Source organism: Eublepharis macularius, chromosome 6 (genome assembly GCF_028583425.1).
Source record: "Eublepharis macularius isolate TG4126 chromosome 6, MPM_Emac_v1.0, whole genome shotgun sequence".
In the NCBI taxonomy this organism is placed as follows: domain Eukaryota; kingdom Metazoa; phylum Chordata; class Lepidosauria; order Squamata; family Eublepharidae; genus Eublepharis; species Eublepharis macularius.
Window position 1 is genome coordinate 2849460 of NC_072795.1, and position 20986 is coordinate 2870445.

Sequence of the window (20986 nt, forward strand, 5' to 3'; positions counted from 1 at the left end):
AATAATAATGATTTGATGGTATGTGGATTCATGGATTAAGGAATACAGACTTTAGGAAAAAGAGAGCTTTTATTCTTAACGTAGAGCAAGTGAAAATTTGAAAATGATACATATTTGTTGGGGAAGAAAACTGGAACCCCTCTTGTCGTTTATTTAGGGGTTTTTTTCTTGCTCTGTTTTCTTTTTCTTCTCATTTTTTTCTTCTTTCCTTTTTCTTTTTTATGCTTATATGTATTGATGGTTGTTGTGGGTTTTCCGGGCTGTATTGCTGTGGTCTTGGCATTGTAGTTCCTGACGTTTCGCCAGCAGCTGTGGCTGGCATCTTCAGAGGTGTAGCACCGAAAGACAGAGATCTCTCAGTGACACTGTGACACAGAGATCTCTGTCTTTTGGTGCTACACCTCTGAAGATGCCAGCCACAGCTGCTGGCGAAACGTCAGGAACTACAATGCCAAGACCACGGCAATACAGCCCGGAAAACCCACAACAACCATCGTTCTCCGGCCGTGAAAGCCTTTGACAATACATCGAACACCTCTACGGGGAGGAAACATTCCAACGTATATGTATTGTTGGTTTGGTTTGTTTGCTAGATGTCTGGGGTTTTTTTTTAGTAGGATTCCATGTAAAGGAATTAAGTAAAAAAATAATATAAAAAAGAAATGCAAATTGGCAATTCAAAGACGCCTACAGCACTTGTTCTCGCAGTGAAAACAGCTGAATTGGTGATCTGTTCTCGAGACTCACTTGCAGATGCAATCACACAAAGGGAGCTCCCGTGAAAGCAGCATGCACGTGCGCAGAGCCTGCACGTGAATTGAGGACCACACATACAATCCTGCACTTGATCGTACCCAAGTACTTAGTAAAGTGTAGGAAGACTCTCGGCCCGTGGCTTCTGACTGGCCACTGGTGGACACTGGAGGATGGCTGGATGGAGCAGAGGCCAGTTTGCTCATGGCTGCTCTTGGGATCCAGGAGGATACTTCCAGAGTTCTTTTACTATGTTATTTTATTACCCTGAGTTCAGCATGTAGCAAATGAAAATGAGTTTGTACTTTATGTTCCCTTCTTTGCTCCCATTCGAAGAGTGCGCTTTGTGTTTCTTTGCCCCCCACAGATCACTACATGCAAGTCCTTGCGTGTCAACATGAGTGTGTGAGGGAGCTGGCAACGCGGCCCGGACGGCTCTCCCCCATCGACAACTACCTTCCCCTCCATTACGATTTCTTGCAGTTCGCCTATTACAGAGGTAAAGCGAGAACCTGGGAACTTCTGCATGCCATGGAATGATGACCCCACCCACAAAGAAAGATTAAAAGTTTTTTTTTAAATTAACAGCTTTATTGTTGAAAGGTGGCTACTGTTTTTAGTAGATACGTGAAAAGTGTTTATTTGTATAGATTTTTCTGCTCCAAGGATTTTTTTAAAAAACTATTGAAAGTGTCCAGCAGCCTTGTGTTTTAGGAAATATCAGGCGAACAAGATGTGCACCACAATTATTCTACGAGCAAGGGTTTAAGAACAGTGGTGCACATGCTGATGTATAACCAGGTACAGAGTCAAAGACTTTGCTTTCATTTTCATGCACAATAATTTTCACATCTGTTTGCTGCTAGGTTCCCCCCCCCCCCAAAAAAAAACAATAACTCAGATCAAATTTCATTTTTGTTTAATTTAATTAATTTATGTTATTTATAGTCTGCCTTTCACAAAGTTCAGGAACATTTCCATAAACAATGCCATAGGATAAAGAGATACAAGTTCACAAAGACATAGCATTAGCACGAATCCAATACAACATAGTGGTCTAGGGTTCCTAACTCATTAGTGGAGCATCTGAGACCCCCTCCCTACAATACAGCCCTGAGTAAAAAGACTTTTTGAATAATTTGGTTTGCATCATTTGTGGAAAGCCAAGAGAGTGGGGGCTCTCCTGACCTGCTATATTTATTTGTTTGTTTATGTCATTTATATTCCGCCTTTCTCACTGTGACTCAAGGCGGATTACATAGTGTGAGATTAGTACAATCAGTAGCAAGGACAAGGGCAGGCATTTCCATACAGTGTCAAGGACATTTCCATAAACAATGCCATAGGGTAATGAATACAAGTTTACAGAGACATATTTATTTATTTATTTCAAATTTCTATTCCGCCTTTCCCACGGGCGGGCTCAGGGCGGATCACAACATATTAAAATACAATAAAAATTCATCGACATTAAAACATCATTAAAACAGCTATTAATACACATTAATGGTGGACAGCCTGCATAGGGAGGGTTAAGAATTTATACAGTAGCAAGGATCCAATACTGGGGTTGAAGGATTGTTGAAAGAGAACATAATCCATTCTAGGACTGACATTAGACAACATGAAGCACAAGCAGTATATACGAGTACATGTTCAAAGCAACAGATAATATGTAAAGCGACATAATGGTGGAGCCCATGGTTCCCAACTCATTGGTGAAACATCCGAGACCCCCTCCCTACAATACCACCCTCCTATCTGAGTAAAAAAGCCTTATTGAATCAATTTTGCATTGTTTGCGGAAAGCCAGGAGCATGGGGGCTCTCCTGACCTCCTCAAGCAGGCCGTTCCATAGGGTAGGGGCCACCACAGAGAAAGCCCGTGTACGGGCTGCTGCTGACTTCACCCGTGTGCAGGCTGGCACCTGCAAGAGACCCTGTTCAGATGAGCGAAGCTGCCGTGGAGGGACATAGGGAGGGAGGCGGTCCTATAGGTATGTTGGGCCAAGGCCATGAAGAGCTTTGTATGCAATAACCAATACCTTGAACTGAGTGCGGTAACTGATAGGTAGCCAGTGGAGTGACTGCAGGATGGGAGTGATGTTCAAGCTGCTGCTCGCTCCTGCTAACGGTTGAGCTGCAGCATTTTGCACCAAATGGAGCCCCCTCGTTACCTTAGATGGGAGACCAATGTGTAGTGCATTATAATAGTCAAGTTTTGATGTTACCATAACATGGATGATAAAATAAAGTTCATATTGAACTTTATTACATCATTTTAAATATTTTAATGTGTTTATTAAAACACGGTATAGAAATAGATCCGGTAAAAGCCTTTGCCAGGTGCAGTAGCTAGAAGAGAGGGTAATGGCTGAACTTGTGGGAGGGTGCCCCCTAGAGGACTAGGCCCACCTCTGCACCCGCTGGAGCTTAAGAGAATATCTGTGCTGTCCTCCTGTAGGGAATTAGGTGGGCTATTGAAACACATTTCCATTGCCCATGTGATGTGTATCCAACATGCTCCAGAACTGCAGAAAATTCAGTGGAACCCTAGAGCGTTGCTCTGTCGCGATGATGTCACTTCTGGGTTGTACCGGAAGTGAGGTCACACTGACCACAGCAATGGTATTCTCTCCACTGCCACTCTACTAAGAGGCAGCAGGGGGTTGGGGTCTTCCAGCAGGGGGTCTCCTGCTATAAGGGGAGACCTGTTAGCTCTTGCTTTGGATAAGAAAGTTTGGATTTTCCCTTTTATATGGCAGCCAATTTTCCCAGACTATGTCCTCATAGCGGCCGTCCCCCCCACCCCACTCCACCAAGGGACAAGGACTTTTTAAAAAAAATCAGCATTGACTGTCATTATAACAATCCATGCACCGTGTTCTCTGAATTCCCAGCTTTCATTTTTTTTAGAAAAAACCCTCTAGCTCCTTTCGTTGCAGAAATATAACGAGAAAGGTGTATTTCTGCCACAAAAGGGACTTACTCTTTTTTAAACGATGAAAGCTGGGAACCTGAGAGGACTTGCTGCATAGATTGTTATATCATTATATCAATATGCTATTCAGTCGCCAATGTGAAAAAAACCGAAGAAGCTGCGGTAGCCTTGGGAAGGTGGAATAACCGTTGCCAAGGGACTGGAATGTAAAAACCTGCCGTGAGGTAGACACATTGCCTCTGTGCTGTATCGGCATCCATAGAGGCAGGAGGGAACCGATGCAAGTCTGTCCCCCTGGGAAAACCACTTTGCTTGCTTGCTTGAGTAGTTTTTGCTCCACCTTCCTTCCCCTGCAGACTCAAGGCAACTTAACACAAATTTTAACTCATAGCAATTATTTAAAGAAATATTAGAAGAGTCAAAAGGCAGTCCACGAATATTCCCCAGTCATTCTTGATCTATCAACACCTCCCATGTAAAATTCATTTTAAGCCATCTTAAACACTTCTGCCCCACATCATTTCCTGAGCAGGTGTGATCCTGGCCAGCCCAGGGACTCACAATACAATATATGCTTGTGCTGTCCTAAGTATGATTTTAAACAATATAATAGGGTATATAAGTGCCATTTGCTAAGGTTTAAGCTAGCAAGAATCGAATACAGAGTTGAAGAAATGCTAAAACAGAGCGTAAGCAATTCTAAGACTGACGTATTAAACAACATACAACTACCCAGTAGGATTTATGTATGTATGTATGCATGCATGCATGCATGTATGTATGTATATATGTATATATGTATGTCATTTATAGTCCGCCTTTCTCACTGAGACTCAAAGCGGATTACATAGTGTGAGATCAGTACAATCAGTAGCAAGGACAAGGGCAGGCATTTCCATACAGTGTCAAGGACATTTCCGTAAACAGTGTCATAGGGTAGATGAATACAAGTTTACAGAGACAGAGCATTAGCAAGGATCCAATACTGGGGTTGAAGGATTGCTGAAAGAGAACATAATCCATTCTAGGACTGACATTAGACAACATGAAGCACAAGCAGTATATACGAGTACATATTCAAAGCAACAGATAATATGTAAAGCGACATAATGGTGGAGCCCATGGTTCCCAACTCATTGGCGAAACATCCGAGACCCCCCCCCTTACAATACTGCCCTCCTATCTGAGTAAAAAAGCCTTTTTGAATAATTCAGTTTTGCATTGTTTGCAGAAAGCCAAGAGCGTGGGAGCTCTCCTGACCTCCTCAGGTAGACTGTTCCATAGGGTAGGGGCCACCACAGTGAAGGCCCATGTATGGGCTGCAGTTGATTTTGCCTGTGTTCAGGCTGGCAACTGCAAGAGACCCTGTTCGGATAAGCGAAGCTGCTGTGGAGCGACAGTCAGTACATAATTGGAAAGTCCCTATCCCTTTATTATGCATCTCTTTGAGACCACTTTCTTCCAGTACGTTGCACCTATGGGGGGAAATTTCAAGGAGGAGTCTTTTGCTTAGGGAAGGGTACAAAAATGGTCTATGACATTTCCAGCCAGTGGCAAATGCACCCCCCCCATCTCTCTTTCAGTTGGCAATTACGTGCAGGCTTTGGAGTGTGCCAGGTCGTACCTTCTCTTCCACCCGAACGATGAAGATGTCTTAGACAACGAAAGCTACTATGAAAGCCTCTTGGAAGAGTCTGTGGACCTGGCAAGCATCAAGCCCAGAGAGGTAAGGAGCCACTCTAGGAAAGTGGCCTTTGGCTATGGTGACATAAATGTGCCTTGGCTCTTGCTACTAGGAAACCCGTGGCAATCTCTTCAGCTGCTGCTGTGTGGTATGCACATAAAACAGAAATCACACATAGGCAGGTACGGTTCTACACATGCAGTCGCTGAGCTAATCCTCTGCTTCACACATGGATTTGAGGTGTGTAGAGGGGACAGCAGCTGTCACTCGGGGCCAAGCTACAAGTGACGAATGACACTTGAACGGCAAGTGGATCGAGTGGTGGGCAAGTGAACAGGGAGGAATACACTTGCCGTTCAGGTGTCATTCATCACTTGTAGTTTGGCCCTGTGATTCCCTCACCCTCCACCCATTCCACAACACTGAAAGGATGGCTTGAGTCTGGTCTGATCCAGAGAAGGTCCTGGAGCAGTTCTAGGCCTGCCTGCAGGGCCGTGGCATCATTCTTCCGTTCACAGCTGGAATCCTGGGTGTTGCCCCACATGTGGGAGAGACTGCGGTAGAGCTTGGCATGGTTCCGTCCCTGACATCTCCAGCTAAAAGGGGTTGGGTAATAAGTAGTGTGAAAGACCTCACCCCGAGTCTCAGGAGAACCGCTGCCAGTCTGAGGAGACCATAACAACAACAACAACATTTGATTTATATCCCGCCCTTCAGGACAACTTAACGGCCTACTCAGAGCGGTTTACAAAGCAGATCATGATAGGGAGGGCAGGAAGGGGTACATCAGTACTAAGTTCTCGTGGCTCCTTCTGACATGCCCAGGGTAAGGCTGGATCACCAGTTTGGGGTCAGGAAGCCATTTTCCCCAGGCCAGTTCGGTTAGGGATCCTGATGGTGCTTCGCCATCTTCTGGGCATGGAGCAGGGTGCACTGGGGGTGTGTGGGGGAAGGGGAGGTAATTGTGAATTTCCTCCATTGTGCAGGGGGTTGGACTAGATGACCCTGGAGGTACCTTCCAACCCTATGATTCTGTGTTGTTATACATGTATATTATTATACAGATTTTGATGGGCCAGTCTGTGTCCTTGTGTGCTGAGGGCATTCGGACATCATTCAGCTTCATTTCCCATAATGCTTATGTACTTTGGCAGCAGTAATATTCAAGTCCTCTGGGGAGCACGAGGCATAAATCACTCGCATTGGGCCCCCTCTTCTTCCCCTCTGCTTGGCCTGTTCCGTTGCCCAGAAGGGCGCGTGCAGCAGCACAATCGATGCTGTGCGTGTGGTGACATCCAAGGTCTCTGAACCTCAGGGGTCCAGGCTGAATTTGGTAGATCTGAACTAATTTCTAGACATGCGCCTAAAACTGAACCAGGCACTATGGGTTCGGATTCCATTTCCCGTTCTTTGAGTTTCAGCCCAAACTCATGTGCTGATGTTACGTCTGGGGATGTTCAAATACCCACGAGTAATGCTCATCTTTGGCTTGCTTATCTTTCCCTGATCCACATGGTTTCTGACCTTGTTATTTCAGTACGCTGTGATGTTCCTACGGCGACATAAACTGGAAGCACACTTGTTGCAGACGGCAGCTGCTGGCCTGGGATTCTCTTACACGGAGCCGGTAAGAACGTACAACTGCTGGTCCATCAATGGGGTGTGAACTTTTGGAGTGGAGAGATTCAGGTTAGGGGTCCGGCAGGGCCACGAGGTTGCAGAGATGGCCTTGACCGAGCCATTCTGTCTCCACTTTGCATGCCTCCCTTCAGGGTTCTTGCGAGGACGCTGTAATTTAAGACTTTGGAATTATTTTGTACACCGGAAAGCAATGCTGGAATGCCTTGTACCATGTGCAGATTTATCCAAAATAGTCAACAAAGAAGGATATGGTTCGAGGAGACTGAGGACCCATCTAGTCCAGCATGCTCTTTCCAAGAGAGGCCCGCCAGATGCCTCCAGAAACTCACTGATATCCTCCGCCGGAATGCCTCACTGCCTGGTGCTCAGGACTGTTCTTTGAACGTGAAGGGTGCTTTCAGCTGTAATAGTATTTAATACATGGCTCCTCCATGGGTTCATCGAATCCTGTTTTTAAAATTCCATCTAGCATCTAGGTTAGATTACTGCAATGCACTGTAGATGGGGCTGCCCTTGAACACTGTCTAGAAGTTACAGTTGGTACAGAATGCTGTAGCCAGAATGCTGATCAGAGTGGGTCATAGGGACCATATCGTGCCAGCCTTGTTCTGTCTGTACTGGCTCCCAGTTTGATTCCGGGCCCAATTCAAGGTGCTGGGTATTGACCTTTAAAGCTCTATACAACTTGGGGCCAGCATACATGAAGGACCAGCTCCTTGCATATCTCTATCCATCCACTCTGGTCATCTTCAGGGACCCTGTTTCAAGTGTTTCAGCTAGACAGGTAGCAACCGGAGAAAGGGCCTTCTCAGTTGTGGCGCCACAACTTTGGAACTCCCTCCGCAGGGCGATACGTCTGCCTCCTTCTACCTTTGTCTTCCAGACTTAGTTTTGTTTTGTTTGCTGTTCCCTCACTAGCTCATATTAGCTCTCCTCCCTCTGTGTGTGTATGTTTATGGCATGTTTTATTTAACTCTGTTAAACATTTTATATCTATTTGTATTTTAAATGCTTTCCAATGTTTGAAGTCTTTTACTGTCCAGTGCCTCAGGGACCCAGAATTAGGTACAAAGGTAGTACAGAAATGTTTTAAATAATAACGATAACAGTAATAATCTTGCAGTGATAGATGCCACGGGTTAAACATATGTTGTCTGAACAAGCCCTTGGCCTTCTGTCGTCAAGTTTGTTGGGATGCTTTTAGATCTAGCATTTTGAGTATCAGTGAATTGTTTTTCTCCGCACGTAATGAAGGGGCCTTCCTTTCTCATTTCAGAGCTACTGGAGCATCTCTGGGGCTCGGCAGGATGAACACAGGTAAGCCACTACATGCAAGGCCCCCTTTTGTGATAGATTCTCCGTTCAGGTGTCCCCTCGCTTGATGAGAGGAAGACTTTAAAGTGGCTGTCCCTGTTGCACGGCATTCTGTCCTGCCCAGCCTTCAGGTTTCACTTGGAGTATTTCTCAAATCAGTTTTGTGATTAGCACAGGTACACCACTTTAAATCACAGGGCAAGACGGTCATAGATCCAGAGGAGTTAGCCATCTTAGTCTGTTGCTGCAAAATAGTAAAGAGTCCAGTAGCACCTTTAAGACTAACCAACTTTATTGTAGCATAAGCTTTCGAGGAACACAGCTCTCTTCATCAGGTGTGTCTGATGAAGAGATCTGTGTTCCTCGAAAGCTTATGCTACAATAAAGTTGGTTAGGGCAAGAAGGGATTTTGATGCTTCGAGTTTCCTCTTGGTGCTGTGCTTTCACCAAGTGCACATTCACAAAGGAAAAAGAAAAAGAATGCCAAGGAGCACCAAATGCAGCTGCCTGTACCTGCACAGCACCAAGCCTAAAAATAGTTTTTGAAAACCCAGAAACTGTAATTTGTGGGCCTGCTTTGCAGTCACACACTCAGGTAATACAGAACTGCAAGATCCGGGATGCAACCAACAAATTGCAGCAAAAATCACAACCCACCATCCTGCTGTAAAATACAAATGGCAGGCTCCAGCGCCTCAATTTGCCCCAGTGCTGTGTGGGGAAGAGAGAGGGTTAACCCTTTAACGTTCACTCTGCTTCAAGGGAGGGCGAAGCAATTAAAGCAATCCAAAGGAAGTCTTTTTAGAAAACTAAGTGGACTGTGATTGCTTAACACGATTACCCATGTGGGTTAATGATGGCGATCTTGATACGTTAGATGAGAAGCGGAATTACATTACTGAACATGTGGGAAGTTGCCCACTGGAAGGATGAATTCAATTAGTTTTTCAAACATATCTATGAATAGTATATTTGTGTAAGTTTTGTGAAATAAAGAAGGGGAAGAAAGACTTGTCCTTAAAAAAATACACCCTTCCAATCCTTTAAAATGATATCTGGAAACAAGGGGACCCCTGTTTCTGTGAGCAAAACCAAGTAAGAATGGAAGAGCTAAACCCTCGCTCCCCTCCCTTAGGGTTGCCAGCCTCCAGGTGGGACCTGGAGATCTCCCAGTATTGCAAGTGATCTCCAGACTGCAGAGATCAGCTCCCTGGGAGACAGTGGCGGCTTTGAAGGGTGGACTCTGCGGCATCCTACCCCACTGAGATCCCTCCCTTCACCAAACTCTGCTCTTTTCAGGCTTCTCTCCTGAATCTCCAGGAATTTCCCAAGCTGGAGTTGGTGTCAGATACACCTCCAGCATATCTGTCGTAGGTTATGGATTCCTTGCTGCAGTGTGTACTGTACCTCTGAGAACATGCAGAGGGAAACCTGTTTTGCTGACTGGTTGCTAGCTGCTTATCTTGCAGGTGTTTTGGTTACAATTTCCTGGCAGGCCTGAGAACGTGACCTTGAAGTTTCAGCAGAGGCTGCACCAACCTCCTAAGAGTCTGAGCAGAGCTCATCCTTTCCCTCCTCCCCTCTCTCCTAGCTCCCTGGCTCAGCGCATCGAAATCCTAACGGACTTTCTTTCCCACTGGGGGGCATAAACTTTTTCCTATAATTAACTTTGCTACCTTGAGTTGCTTCAGCCAATGATCCTGTCTGACCATTGATACTGGTATTTCTCTTCAATAAAGTAACTTTAACTCATACACCTGAGTGATGCAGTGAAGTGCTTGAGGATTTACCTGGCAAGACCTGACATTTTGGCTGAAGTGACTCAAGTGCAACCCTACGTTCCCTCCACAGTCCCAGTCCTAATTGGAGCTGTTCAGTCTTGCAGTTTGCATTGAAGATTCTGGAGCCTTTCAGATGGCGGGAGGGAAATCAGATCAAATCCACGTCTTGCCATGAAAGGGATGTTCCGTTTGTTTACTCAGTGGGTTCAACACCCTACAAACTCCAAGCCTGTAAAGTGTCCCAAGATGCCTTCCAAGGCAAATGGCAGTATGAACAGACCCAAGGCCATAAAAACTGCAATGGCAAAAACAACCTAAAAGGAAGTCAGCAGTGTTTAAAAGGCCATAAAAATGTAAATACAGAGCCAGCAAAGGTGATCCAGCCAGCAAAACGATCTCATACAGCCTGGAGGAAAACGAATGTTTTACTAAGCGCTTAAGACTACGAAGACCAAATGCCAGGGAAAAGACAGTCTGCGATTGGGATGCTGCTGCTAGAACAGCCCTCTGTCTGCCAGGCACCTACTTCCCTTCTGACTGGGGGGGCAGGACACAAAGAAGGGCCAGATTGGATGCCACCCCCCCCCCCCCAATTAATCCTCTCAACTTCTGTTCTACAGAATTCCTTCAGGAGTCCACAGCGACCAATTGAATGGCACCGGGCGGCCCCTGGGAAAGAAGACTTTGCAGAAAGAGGACCGTGAGCTGAGGGAAGGTAAGACACTCGGAAGATCACTTTGCTATGGCCATAGATCCAGAGGAGTTAGCCACGTTAGTCTGGAGTAGCAAAAGAGTCCAGCGGCACCTTTAAGACTAACCAACTTTATTGCAGCAGAAGCTTTCGAGAGCCACAGCTCTCTTCGCCGGATGCATCGTCAGAGAGCTGTGGCTCTCAAAAGCTTACGCTGCAATGATATTGGATAGCCTTAAAGGTGCTACTGGACTCTTTACCACTTTGCTATGACCGCCTTTCCTGGAAAAGTCACCCCGTCCTGGCTGATTTCTGAAATGGGAAAGTTTCTGCACTCATCCTTAAGCCTGCCTGGATACTTTACTCTCCCGTCCTGCCTGTGTGGGTGGGTGGGCAGGCCGTGGACAAGCCCTTTATGCAGGTTGGACGCACAACCTCTTTTGCTTCAATTATTCCAAAGGTTTGCCTTGTCATTGAAAAGAGACTCTGGGGCTAAGGTTTTAGAAACCCTGCTTCAAGCTAACACCTTCTTCATCCAATTTCCTACTCACTCACCCCAATTCTCCTTCCACTTGAGTTCCAAAACTCTCTGCTTAGTCCTCTTCATTCTCCAACCATGGTACTGAGGAATGCAGTGTAGACCTAATGTCTAGGCATACTCGATTATTTGAAAACTGCTCTGAGTGGATGTTAAGATGTCATAAAGGGCGGTATATAAATCGAATGTAATTATTATTGAGTATATATAAGAATTACTAAATAATTAAAGAACGAATCAACTAAACTTATTTACTATCATAGACAGGGCTTTTTTTCTGGGAAAAGAGGTGGTGGAACTCAGTGGTGGAACTCAGGACCGCACAATGATCTCACTTTGGGTCAGCTGGGACAAGGGGGGAGTTTTTTAAAATTTAAATCTCCCTCTGCGAAAATGGTCACATGGCCAGTAGCCCCGCCCCCTGATCTCCAGCCAGAGGAGAGTTTAAATTGGCACGGAGGGCAATCCAAACTTCCCTCTGTCTGGAGATAAGGGGGCGGGGCTACCAGCCATGTGACCATTTTCAAGAGGTGCTGGAACTCCGTTCCACCACGTTCCCACTGAAAAAAAGCCCTGATCACAGATAAGTAAAGGCAGTCCCCTCTGCAAGCACCAACTTATTACTGATCCATGTGCGGGAGGGGGGGGGAGTCACATCACGACATTTTCTTGGCAGACTTTTTGTTACAGGGTGGTTTGCCATTGCCTTCCCCAGTCATCTACACTTTGCCCTCAAGAAACTGGGTACTCATTTTGCCAACCTCGGAAGGATGGAAGGCTGAGTCAACCTTGAGCCGGCGACCTGAACCCGGCTTCTGCCGGGATCGAACTCAGGTTGTGAGCAAAGCTTGGGCAGCCGTACTGCCGCTTACCACTCTGCGCCACGGGGCTCTTACTATCATAGACAGAACTACGGTTAACGACATATCTACATCGTGAAATCATCGGTCCTGAATCTACGCCTTTTCAGTTTCACTGGCTGATCACAAGATTCTGTAGAAGAGTGGGTGATCTCTGCAGGCGCAGCTTTTCACACAAGGAGAGGAAAAGCAGCACCTTCTGAAATTCCCTCTTTTAAACCTTTCCTGGAATTCACTGAGCGAGAGGGCAAGTGCCTTCCAGAGTAGAGATGGGCATGAACCAAAGTTCATGACGAACCAGGCCCGTTCGTGATTTGCGAACCAGCAGTTTGTCAGATCCCATTTCTGATGAACTGCCACGAACTTGGTTCGTTTGGTTCATTTTTTGGTTCGTCACTGCAGACAGCCTGGTGCCAGTCAATCAGTTTCCTAGGCAACAGGGGATGGACTTCCTGCAGACCTTCTACTGACCAAGAAGTGACCTTCTGCTGGCCCAGAAGTGACCTTCTGCTGGCCCGGAAGTGATCATTTTCTGACCTGGATGTGATGTTTTCACGAACCAAATGAACCAGTTCGTGAACTGGGGGCAGGTTCGTGAACATTCATGGTTCATGAAATTTGACGAACCACAAACTACATGGTTTGTTTTTCTCCCGGTTCATGCCCATCTCTATTCCAGAGCTCGGTGGAAAAAGAATTGGCAAATGCCTGCTCTCTGCAGACCTTTCTGAGCTGCGTCCAAGTCTGCTGTAGAGGCAACGGAATAGTTTTGGAAAGGAACTTTCCAGCCACAGCCCCACTCTCAGCTACCCAGAAACATAGCTCTTCTTTACAGGTAAAACTGGAGGCTGGAGGAGGAGGTGGCGTCTCGGTCTTCTGCTGACTTCAGGCAGAAATTGTGCTGCGGTTGACAAGAAAAGCAAAAGTGATTTCCCTAGAAATCTCCCAGAGAGCCACAACTGCCAGATGCCTTCGTGCCCCTCTTCCCCTTGCAATTCTGCAAGCTCAAATCAATTTCCCATGATTTAAAGCCACCCCCACCTTCTTCCCATCTGGTTTGCTTTGCGACGGCTCCATTCCGAAACCTGCAGCTGAGCATTTCCCAACGCCTGGCTTTTGTCTCCATCACATGCATTTGTGTTGCCATCAGACTGTCTGATTTTGAGCAACAGGGTCTGCTTCACTGGCCTAAGAAAAACCCAGCTCCCTTGATTTGGACCAGGGCCAAGGAGGGGAAGGGTGCTACGCCTACAGCATTCCATGGGGCACGTGGCTGGTTCAGTGGCCTGCACATGGAGCTCCCCCACCCAAGCTACAGGGCACACCAGTTGTGGATCCCAACAACTGCTGGGAAAATACACCGCTGGCCTTCCTCCTGATACTGGCCTTTTCTTGGCTACTATGATGGGAGGTTGACCGTAATCTGGACGTCCACCTACAACAAAGGACCTTGGCTCACTGGGGCATCCGTGAGAGTTTTTTCTACTGCTAAGAACTCTGTCCGTGTTTTAAAAGCCATTCCTTTGAGGATGTGTCACTCTTATTGTTTGGATCTGCCATGCTTTATGCATGGAGACTTCTGACCAGCTGGAAACAATTTCCAGAACCTCGTAACAGCCCCCGCCCCCGAACCTGCCAACTGGAACGGCTCTGAAACAGATATGGGACAGCCTGTCCCTCAGAACAAAGAATCTCCACTAATCCGGGACAATAAAATTCTGACACATCTTGGATTCGGGAAGCTCCCGGCGCGACATTCCCAAGAGAGTTTGCCAAACAAAACAGAAAGTTGGAGCCAGACTGAAGAACAGCTGAATTGGCTGATGTCATCGGGGCAGGACGGGGGAAACCCTGACCCAGCAGGCACGGGTCTTTTCATTTCAACACTCTCTCTGTGTGTCACACTCTCCACTTAAAAAGCTAGAGGCGGCTCACAGAGGCTGTTCAACATAGGAACAATTGACATAAAGCCAGCAGCAATAAGTAAACCCATTGGTAAAAGGAGGAATAAATTAATCGTTTCAGGTAGGTAGCCATTTTGGTCTGCAATCGAACATTAGAATCATAGAACAGAATCACCGAATCTTAAGAGTTGGAAGGGGTCTTCCAGACCACCTAGTCCAACCCCCTGCCCAGTGCAGGCACAGCTGGTCCCCGACAAGGATTCCTCCAACCACTCCTTGAAGTTTGCCAATGAGGGGGAACCCACCACACCCCTAGGCAGCCGACTCCACTGCTGAATGAATGTGAAGATGCTTTTGCTAACGTGCAGCCAGTACCTTCCCTCCAGTAGTTTAAACCCATTTGAGTCTTGTCCTCTGCTGCCAGCAGGAACAGCTCCCTCCCCTCCCCCTAAGTGACAGCTTTTTAAATACTTAAAGAGAGCAATCCTGTCTCCGCTCCACCTCCTTTTCTCCAGACTGAACATTCCCAGGTCCCTCGGTCCTTCCTCGCAGGGCTTGGTCTCCAGGCCCCTGAGCATCCTGCTTGCTCTCCTCTGCACCTGTTGCAATTGGTCCACATCCTTTTTGCAGTGAGTCCTCCAGAATTGCATACAGAACTCCAGGTGGGGCCTGACCAAAGCGGTATATACTGGGACAGTGACCTTCTGTCATTTGGATTAGGACTTGAGTCTGGTGGCAGGTTAGAAAGGCCAACCAGGCCTTCAGGGTACAAGCTTTCAAGAGTCAAAACTTCCTTCTTCAGAAGTTTTGGAGGGCCGTAATGCAAATTCCAGATGCAAAGCTACACCCTGGGCGTTTCCACACGTCCTAAAAATAGCACCCCACTCACTGATCGCTGGCAGCTTTTCTGCGCAATTTCTGATCTCACCATTTCCAAATCGGAATCAAAACTGCCTGCATCTGTTTTGGAATCAGTGCCGTCAGAAATTGCGCAGAAAAGCCACCCGTGTTTAGTGAGCGGGGCGCTATTTTTAGGATGTGTGGAAATGGCCCAGCTCACAGGACACCCTCTAGAGAGCCTGAGATCCAAGGCAGTGCTGTAGATGCCTGTCTGTGGTTCTAGATCCAGAGGAATTAGTTGTGTTAGTCTGTAGTCGCAAAACAGTAAAGTGTTCTGTAGCACCTTTAAGACTAACCAACTTTATTGCAGCATAAGCTTTCAAGAACCACAGCTGTCTTTGTCAGATGCATCGCCAGCGTTTGAGAACCACAGCTCTCTTCATCAGATGCATCTGATGATGCATCTGATGAAGAGAGCTGTGGTTCTTGAAAGCTGATGATGCATCTGACGAAGACAGCTGTGGTTCTTGAAAGCTGACGATGCATCTGACAAAGACAGCTGTGGTTCTCGAAAGCTGACGATGCATCTGATGAAGACAGCTGTGGTTCTCGAAAGCTGACGATGCATCTGATGAAGAGAGCTGTGGTTCTCGAAAGCTGACGATGCATCTGACGAAGACAGCTGTGGTTCTCGAAAGCTGATGATGCATCTGATGAAGAGAGCTGTGGTTCTCGAAAGCTGATGATGCATCTGATGAAGAGAGCTGTGGTTCTCAAAAGCTGGCAATACATCTGACGAAGAGAGCTGTAGTTCTCGAAAGCCTGTCTGTGGTTGCCACCCATGGTATCTCTGAAGGAGGCATACTCAGCCAAGCATTTGTTGCTGATCTCAGGTGATGAGAAGGTGCTGTGTGGGAGAAAAATGCAGATGCTCTCTCTGTTGCAAAATCAATACTATTCCTCTAAGTGATTCAACATTAACTTAATCAGTACAAAGTTCACAATATGTTCATACATTTATAGATATACAGTGTACAACTCTTTTCCTTAATTCATCATGTTCCAAATAGAGTTAATAAACGATTCCCACAGGTTATCACGTTTTGCTGTTCAGTCCAGTAAGTATCAAGCTCTGTCCGCGTGTATTCAGAACAATCCATTCCACTGGTTTATGTGGAGGCTGTAGTTTTAGAAGAAGTGATAAGTTTTTTCTTCCAGTCTCTCACTCTGTGTAACCCATCAATAACTTCAAGCTGTGCCTGACAAACTGCCAGCTCCACGGTTTGTTTCGCACATGCGCTGTGTGGGAGAAGGCAGAAGGCCCCTGGTCCCAAACCATTTGGGGCATGGCAACGGGCATGGTGGTGGGGATGCTGGGTACTCACCGCTGCTGTCTTCTTTGCATTTTTGCTATGTTTTGGGGCAATTCTTAAATAATCAGACCTGGCACGATGCCGTTGCTTCTGGTCATGCCAGAGGTGATGTCATTGACAGCCACGTGGACGTGCATGCAGCCTGCCACCTCCAGAAATAAGCGGACAGTGGCAGGAATCTCCAACAGATTGGCCACCACTGGCAGGCACCTGGGAACTGTGTAAGAAACATCCTGAGCAGAGGAAGGGGCAAATACTTGTACCCTTACTCGCTCTGTTGCCCTGGCAGGGAGTGCCAGCCGCACTGTATTCTGCTTCTTAGAGCTGCTCCGTGTCACAGCTTGTGCAAGCGAGAGAGTCCTTGGGAGAGGCCTCGCCGCCTTTCGTGACCCCCTGGAATGTTGCAGAGACCCACGGCCATGCGGAGGGTTACTTCAAACAACGCAACCTTCTTTGTCCCAATCCAGAAAAGCTCTTTTTCTCTCTCAGAACTCAACATAATGGAAATACGCAGCTGCAACTGTAGACAGTTTACTTTGGCCGGGCTGCAGGAAAGCCCATTAGCTCTCTCGATGAGCCCCTGCAGAATGTCAAGATGAGATTTTCTGGGTTTTGAAACGCCAGAGGGAAGACAGCAGCCCTTGAATTGTTGACGAGAGCATTGAGCCCACCCACCAGCACTGTGGCCCCCTCTCTGTCTCTGGTGCTTCCCCAAGACTGCTCTAGCCTCTTTGGGCATGATGCTTTCCAGGGAAATGAGGTCTGCAGATTTTTCGGGGCTCTGACCTGTTCATTAAGCGTTCCCCTCGTGGTGCTAGCCCACAAAAATTATTACTTGCCTCTTCCCCCACTTTTTTTGTGATCTTAACAAAACCATTCTGTGGATCTTACTGATCATTTGCCCCATCTGACTAGATGGTCAGGTATTTTTGCAAGCCAGTGGTTCAGTCTGTGGCACTTGTGCATGTTCCATTCATGGTTCACACACTAAGAGCTAAACTACACGAGACGCCTGACACGTGTCAGGCATCTCGTGTAGTTTAGCTCTCAGGGTCGGGGAAATTAAGTGGCAGAGCCACCCCTTCCCCAGCCTCTGCTGCTTCATGCTGCTGGTGGGCAGGGGCTGGTGACATGCATGGAACTTGGAAATATCTCCCTGCACATTGAGATCTCACCTTTGCCTAGAAGAACAGTTTAGTTTACTCTGATGCCTGACTTCCTTTGTGCAGGGATTTTTTCTCCCCCGGAGGTGCACAGAAGTGCTTTTGGGAAGAATGCACAGTGGTAGAATATGTATGTTGCTTGACTCGTCTGGTGTCTCCTATGAAAAGGATCTCAGCAGGCGTAGGGTAGACTAGTAGTTTGTTTCCATGTAAGGCAGCATTGTACAGCCACGCTTTGTTTCCGTCACACTGAGCATTGCACATGTTTGTGGTTTGGAGTGCCCCCACTGTTGACTATCCAGAGCTGGGAAATCTTACCATAGAGTAGCTGCCTTATGGAAGTCTAACTGGCCAGGATTATAGCCTTGTTGGCTTTTATTTTCAGGGCTGGAAGAGGTCAGCCTCTCCTAGCTTCTGTTCATGGCCTGCATCTGAAAAGGCATTTTAAGAACTCTGCAGGGAGGGGCTAACCCCCCCCCCCAGGGTCATTTTCTTTTCAAGTGCTGTTTCCTGCCCTTAGAGTCTGATCTGGAACACAAGCTGCCCTTGGACAGAGACATCTCCACTTAACCCGTTCTGGGTGGCATCCATGTTCCCTGTGTGGGATACCTCCAGGAGGATCTTACCAAGGGTTGCTCTGTTTCTCTCTAGGGGGTCCCCTGCTCTACAGCGACGTGGAACTTGTCTATAACTCAGAGCAGCTGAATGGGACCCAAAGAGTGCTGCTGGACAACGTGATCTCGGAGAAGGAATGCCGGGAGTTGCATCAAATCGCCCATGTGAGTAGCGGGCAGCCCAATCTGTGAGTTTCACAGACATACATATGCTCCAAAAGGCCTCTTTGCACATGTAATTCCTGCCTTGAGCGCTCTGAATTCACTCGGGGGCCACATATTGAGGGGAGGGGCACCTGGCTATGCTTATGTCTGCCCCAAAGCAACGCTTCCATTCTTATATATCCCTAAATACTTTCTTAAGTTGATAAGACTCTGAGCCAAGCTACAAGTGACGCCTGACACAGGTTGGACACTTGTCAGCTTCCCTCAAGTTTTGATGGGAAATGTAGGCGTCCTGATCTTGCAGCTTGGCTCTCCATTTAATTGAAGTTTACAGAGCGGAAGTCTATGGGAGGGAGAACATGCGGTCGGGAAGGGATTGCAGGCGTCGGGCTCTCCTCGGGCGCCCCCCTTCACCTCTGCTGGGTGTCTGTGGGTTTCTGTAAACTTCAATTAAATGGAGAGCCAAGCTGTAAGACCAGCATGCCTACATTTCCCATCAAAACTTGAGGAAAGCTGACAAGTGTCCAACCTGTGTCAGGCATCACTTGTAGCTTGGCTCTCTATTGACTAACCTCAAACAGGATTCCCCCCCTTCCTACTTTAGCCTGCAATTAAAAATGAAGCCGTTCCTTTGTCCTAAGCATAACAGCTCAGATCACAGAACTGGCAAGGTCTGTTTGCAAAACCTTAAATGTGAGCTAATTGCTAGTTCGTGTTCAGCAAAATTTTCTAACCAATGTGTGATGACTGGGCACCCCCTCTACTGCTCGCTTTGTCCTTGGTGTTGGAAGAGCAGGACAACACAGTATCTCTTTGCAGCAAGCACACCAGTGAGTGGATGGGGCTGGCTCAATGACAGAGCATCTGCTTGACATGCCGAAGGTCCCAGGTTCGATCCCCCACGTCTCCCATTAAAAGGAGCAGGTGGTGATTGATATGAAAGACCTCTGCCTGGGACCCTGAAGAACTTCTGCCTGTCTGAGTAGCCAGTACTGATCTGATGGAGCAATGCCCTGATTCATGTGTTTATGGTGTGTGTCCCCCTCCCCCAAATACAAGGATTGGCAAAAGCCCTTCTACCCACAGAAGCCAGGAGAGCTTTTACTTCCGGGCTCTGAGGTCACTCAACTGGCCTTGAACACTCTCGGTTGCATTTGAAAGTCCATGGCAGAAATATGTACCAGCATTGCTTGATAAAAGCTGGTATAGGCCATAGGCCTTGACTTGGCTAGCCCAAGCTAGCCTGAACTCACCAGATCTCAGAACTTAAGCAGGATCGGCCTTAGTTATTACTTGGATGGGTGCAAAGGCAAGCAATCGCAAACCACTTCTTACCTTGAAACCTCTAAGGGGTTACCATAAGTCTGCTATGACTTGGCGGCAAAAAAAACAAACAGACATGGAACATAGACTTATAATAACAGCAACAACAACATTCGATTCATATACCGCCCTTCAGGACAACTTAACGCCCATTCAGAGCAGTTTACAAAGTATGTCATTATTATCCCCACAACAAAACACCCTGTGAGGTGGGTGGGGCTGAGAGAGCTCTGAGAGAGCTGTGACTGACCCAAGGTCACCCAGCTGGCTTCAAGTGGAAGAGTGGGGAATCAAACCCGGCTCTCCAGATTAGAGTCCCACGTTCTTAACCACTACACCAAACTGAATTCAGCACCAAGCCTTTGTGCAAGTTGCTTCCGATGTCTAGGTCAGGGCCTGCAAGTTAGGCCACGAGCAGCTAGGGCGGCCTGAAAGCCAGACAACAGGACCCAGAGCCAGACTACAAGTGACATGGCCACAGGTCCATCCCGTGACTGCTGCTGACACCATTTTAAAAGCAGTTACAGTGCTTTAAAAATGGCCATGGGCTTTGATTCGGATTGCATGTGTGGTGTGGCAGCCCCAGTAGCTCTTGGTCCCACCCACCCCCTACCCCCCGAGGCTTTTCAGGCACTGAAACAGCAGTGGGGGAGTTGGCTCCTGAAAAGTTATGCGGGATCTGGATTGGGGCCCCGTGGCAATTTTTGAAGCATCTGCTTTTTAAAGGGCCACAGTGGCCACAGGATGGAACCGTGGCTGCTGTCACTTGTAGTTTGGCCCTCACGCAAGCCTGCGTGAGAGAGGGATCCTCACTTGTAGCTTGGCCCATAGCTTTGCCCTACCTTCCTTCTTTTTCAGGATATTATACTGGCTGGTGACGGGTACAGAGGGATCAAGAGAGGCTACCGAGGGGGGTGGTATACAGGGGAAAGCAGGACCCTGACCGCATTCATTGCCCATCACATCCATGTGTCTTTCATTTACTTTCTGTACATGCCCGTGAGCTGAGGCCTTCTGTGGGCTGGACAGCAGCTGAGCTGCCTTGCAGAGTAGTCGGCTTTAATCCAGCAAGCTCTGCGGTCATCGGGGAAGCTACGCTAAGTGCCAAGTTGTGAGATCCAGGTTCAAAACAGGAAGAAGAGGTGCAGAGCTAAATACTGACGGCCAGCCTTCCCTGCCCAGCAGCGCCCTGCAGTGCAACTCCTGAAAGGGACGAGAGCGGTACAAGTTGCAGAGTTCCCATTCACTTCCATGCTGTTTGCACAGCAGAACTTCAGGGCTGATGGTTGCATCCTTGTGTGTTGTGGGTTACTCTGAGTCGCAGTGTTCGTGCATGTCTGAGAAAGTCAGTCTCTGGCAGCCAAGCTACAAGTGAGGAATGACACTTGCCTGGCAAGTGAAC

General features: G+C 47.4%; 1 protein-coding gene across 2 annotated transcripts in view; it reads left to right on the forward strand.

Moving 5' to 3' along the window:
* Positions 1 to 20986, forward strand: part of P3H2 (prolyl 3-hydroxylase 2) — a 127770-nt gene that overhangs the window by 91839 nt on the left and 14945 nt on the right. For both annotated transcript variants that reach the window (XM_054983142.1, XM_054983141.1), the window contains exons 4-9: positions 1121 to 1252; positions 5277 to 5419; positions 6915 to 7004; positions 8295 to 8335; positions 10734 to 10828; positions 18134 to 18261. In XM_054983142.1, the coding sequence (XP_054839117.1) occupies positions 1121 to 1252; positions 5277 to 5419; positions 6915 to 7004; positions 8295 to 8335; positions 10734 to 10828; positions 18134 to 18261 (629 nt within the window). The remainder of the gene's footprint in view (positions 1 to 1120; positions 1253 to 5276; positions 5420 to 6914; positions 7005 to 8294; positions 8336 to 10733; positions 10829 to 18133; positions 18262 to 20986) is intronic.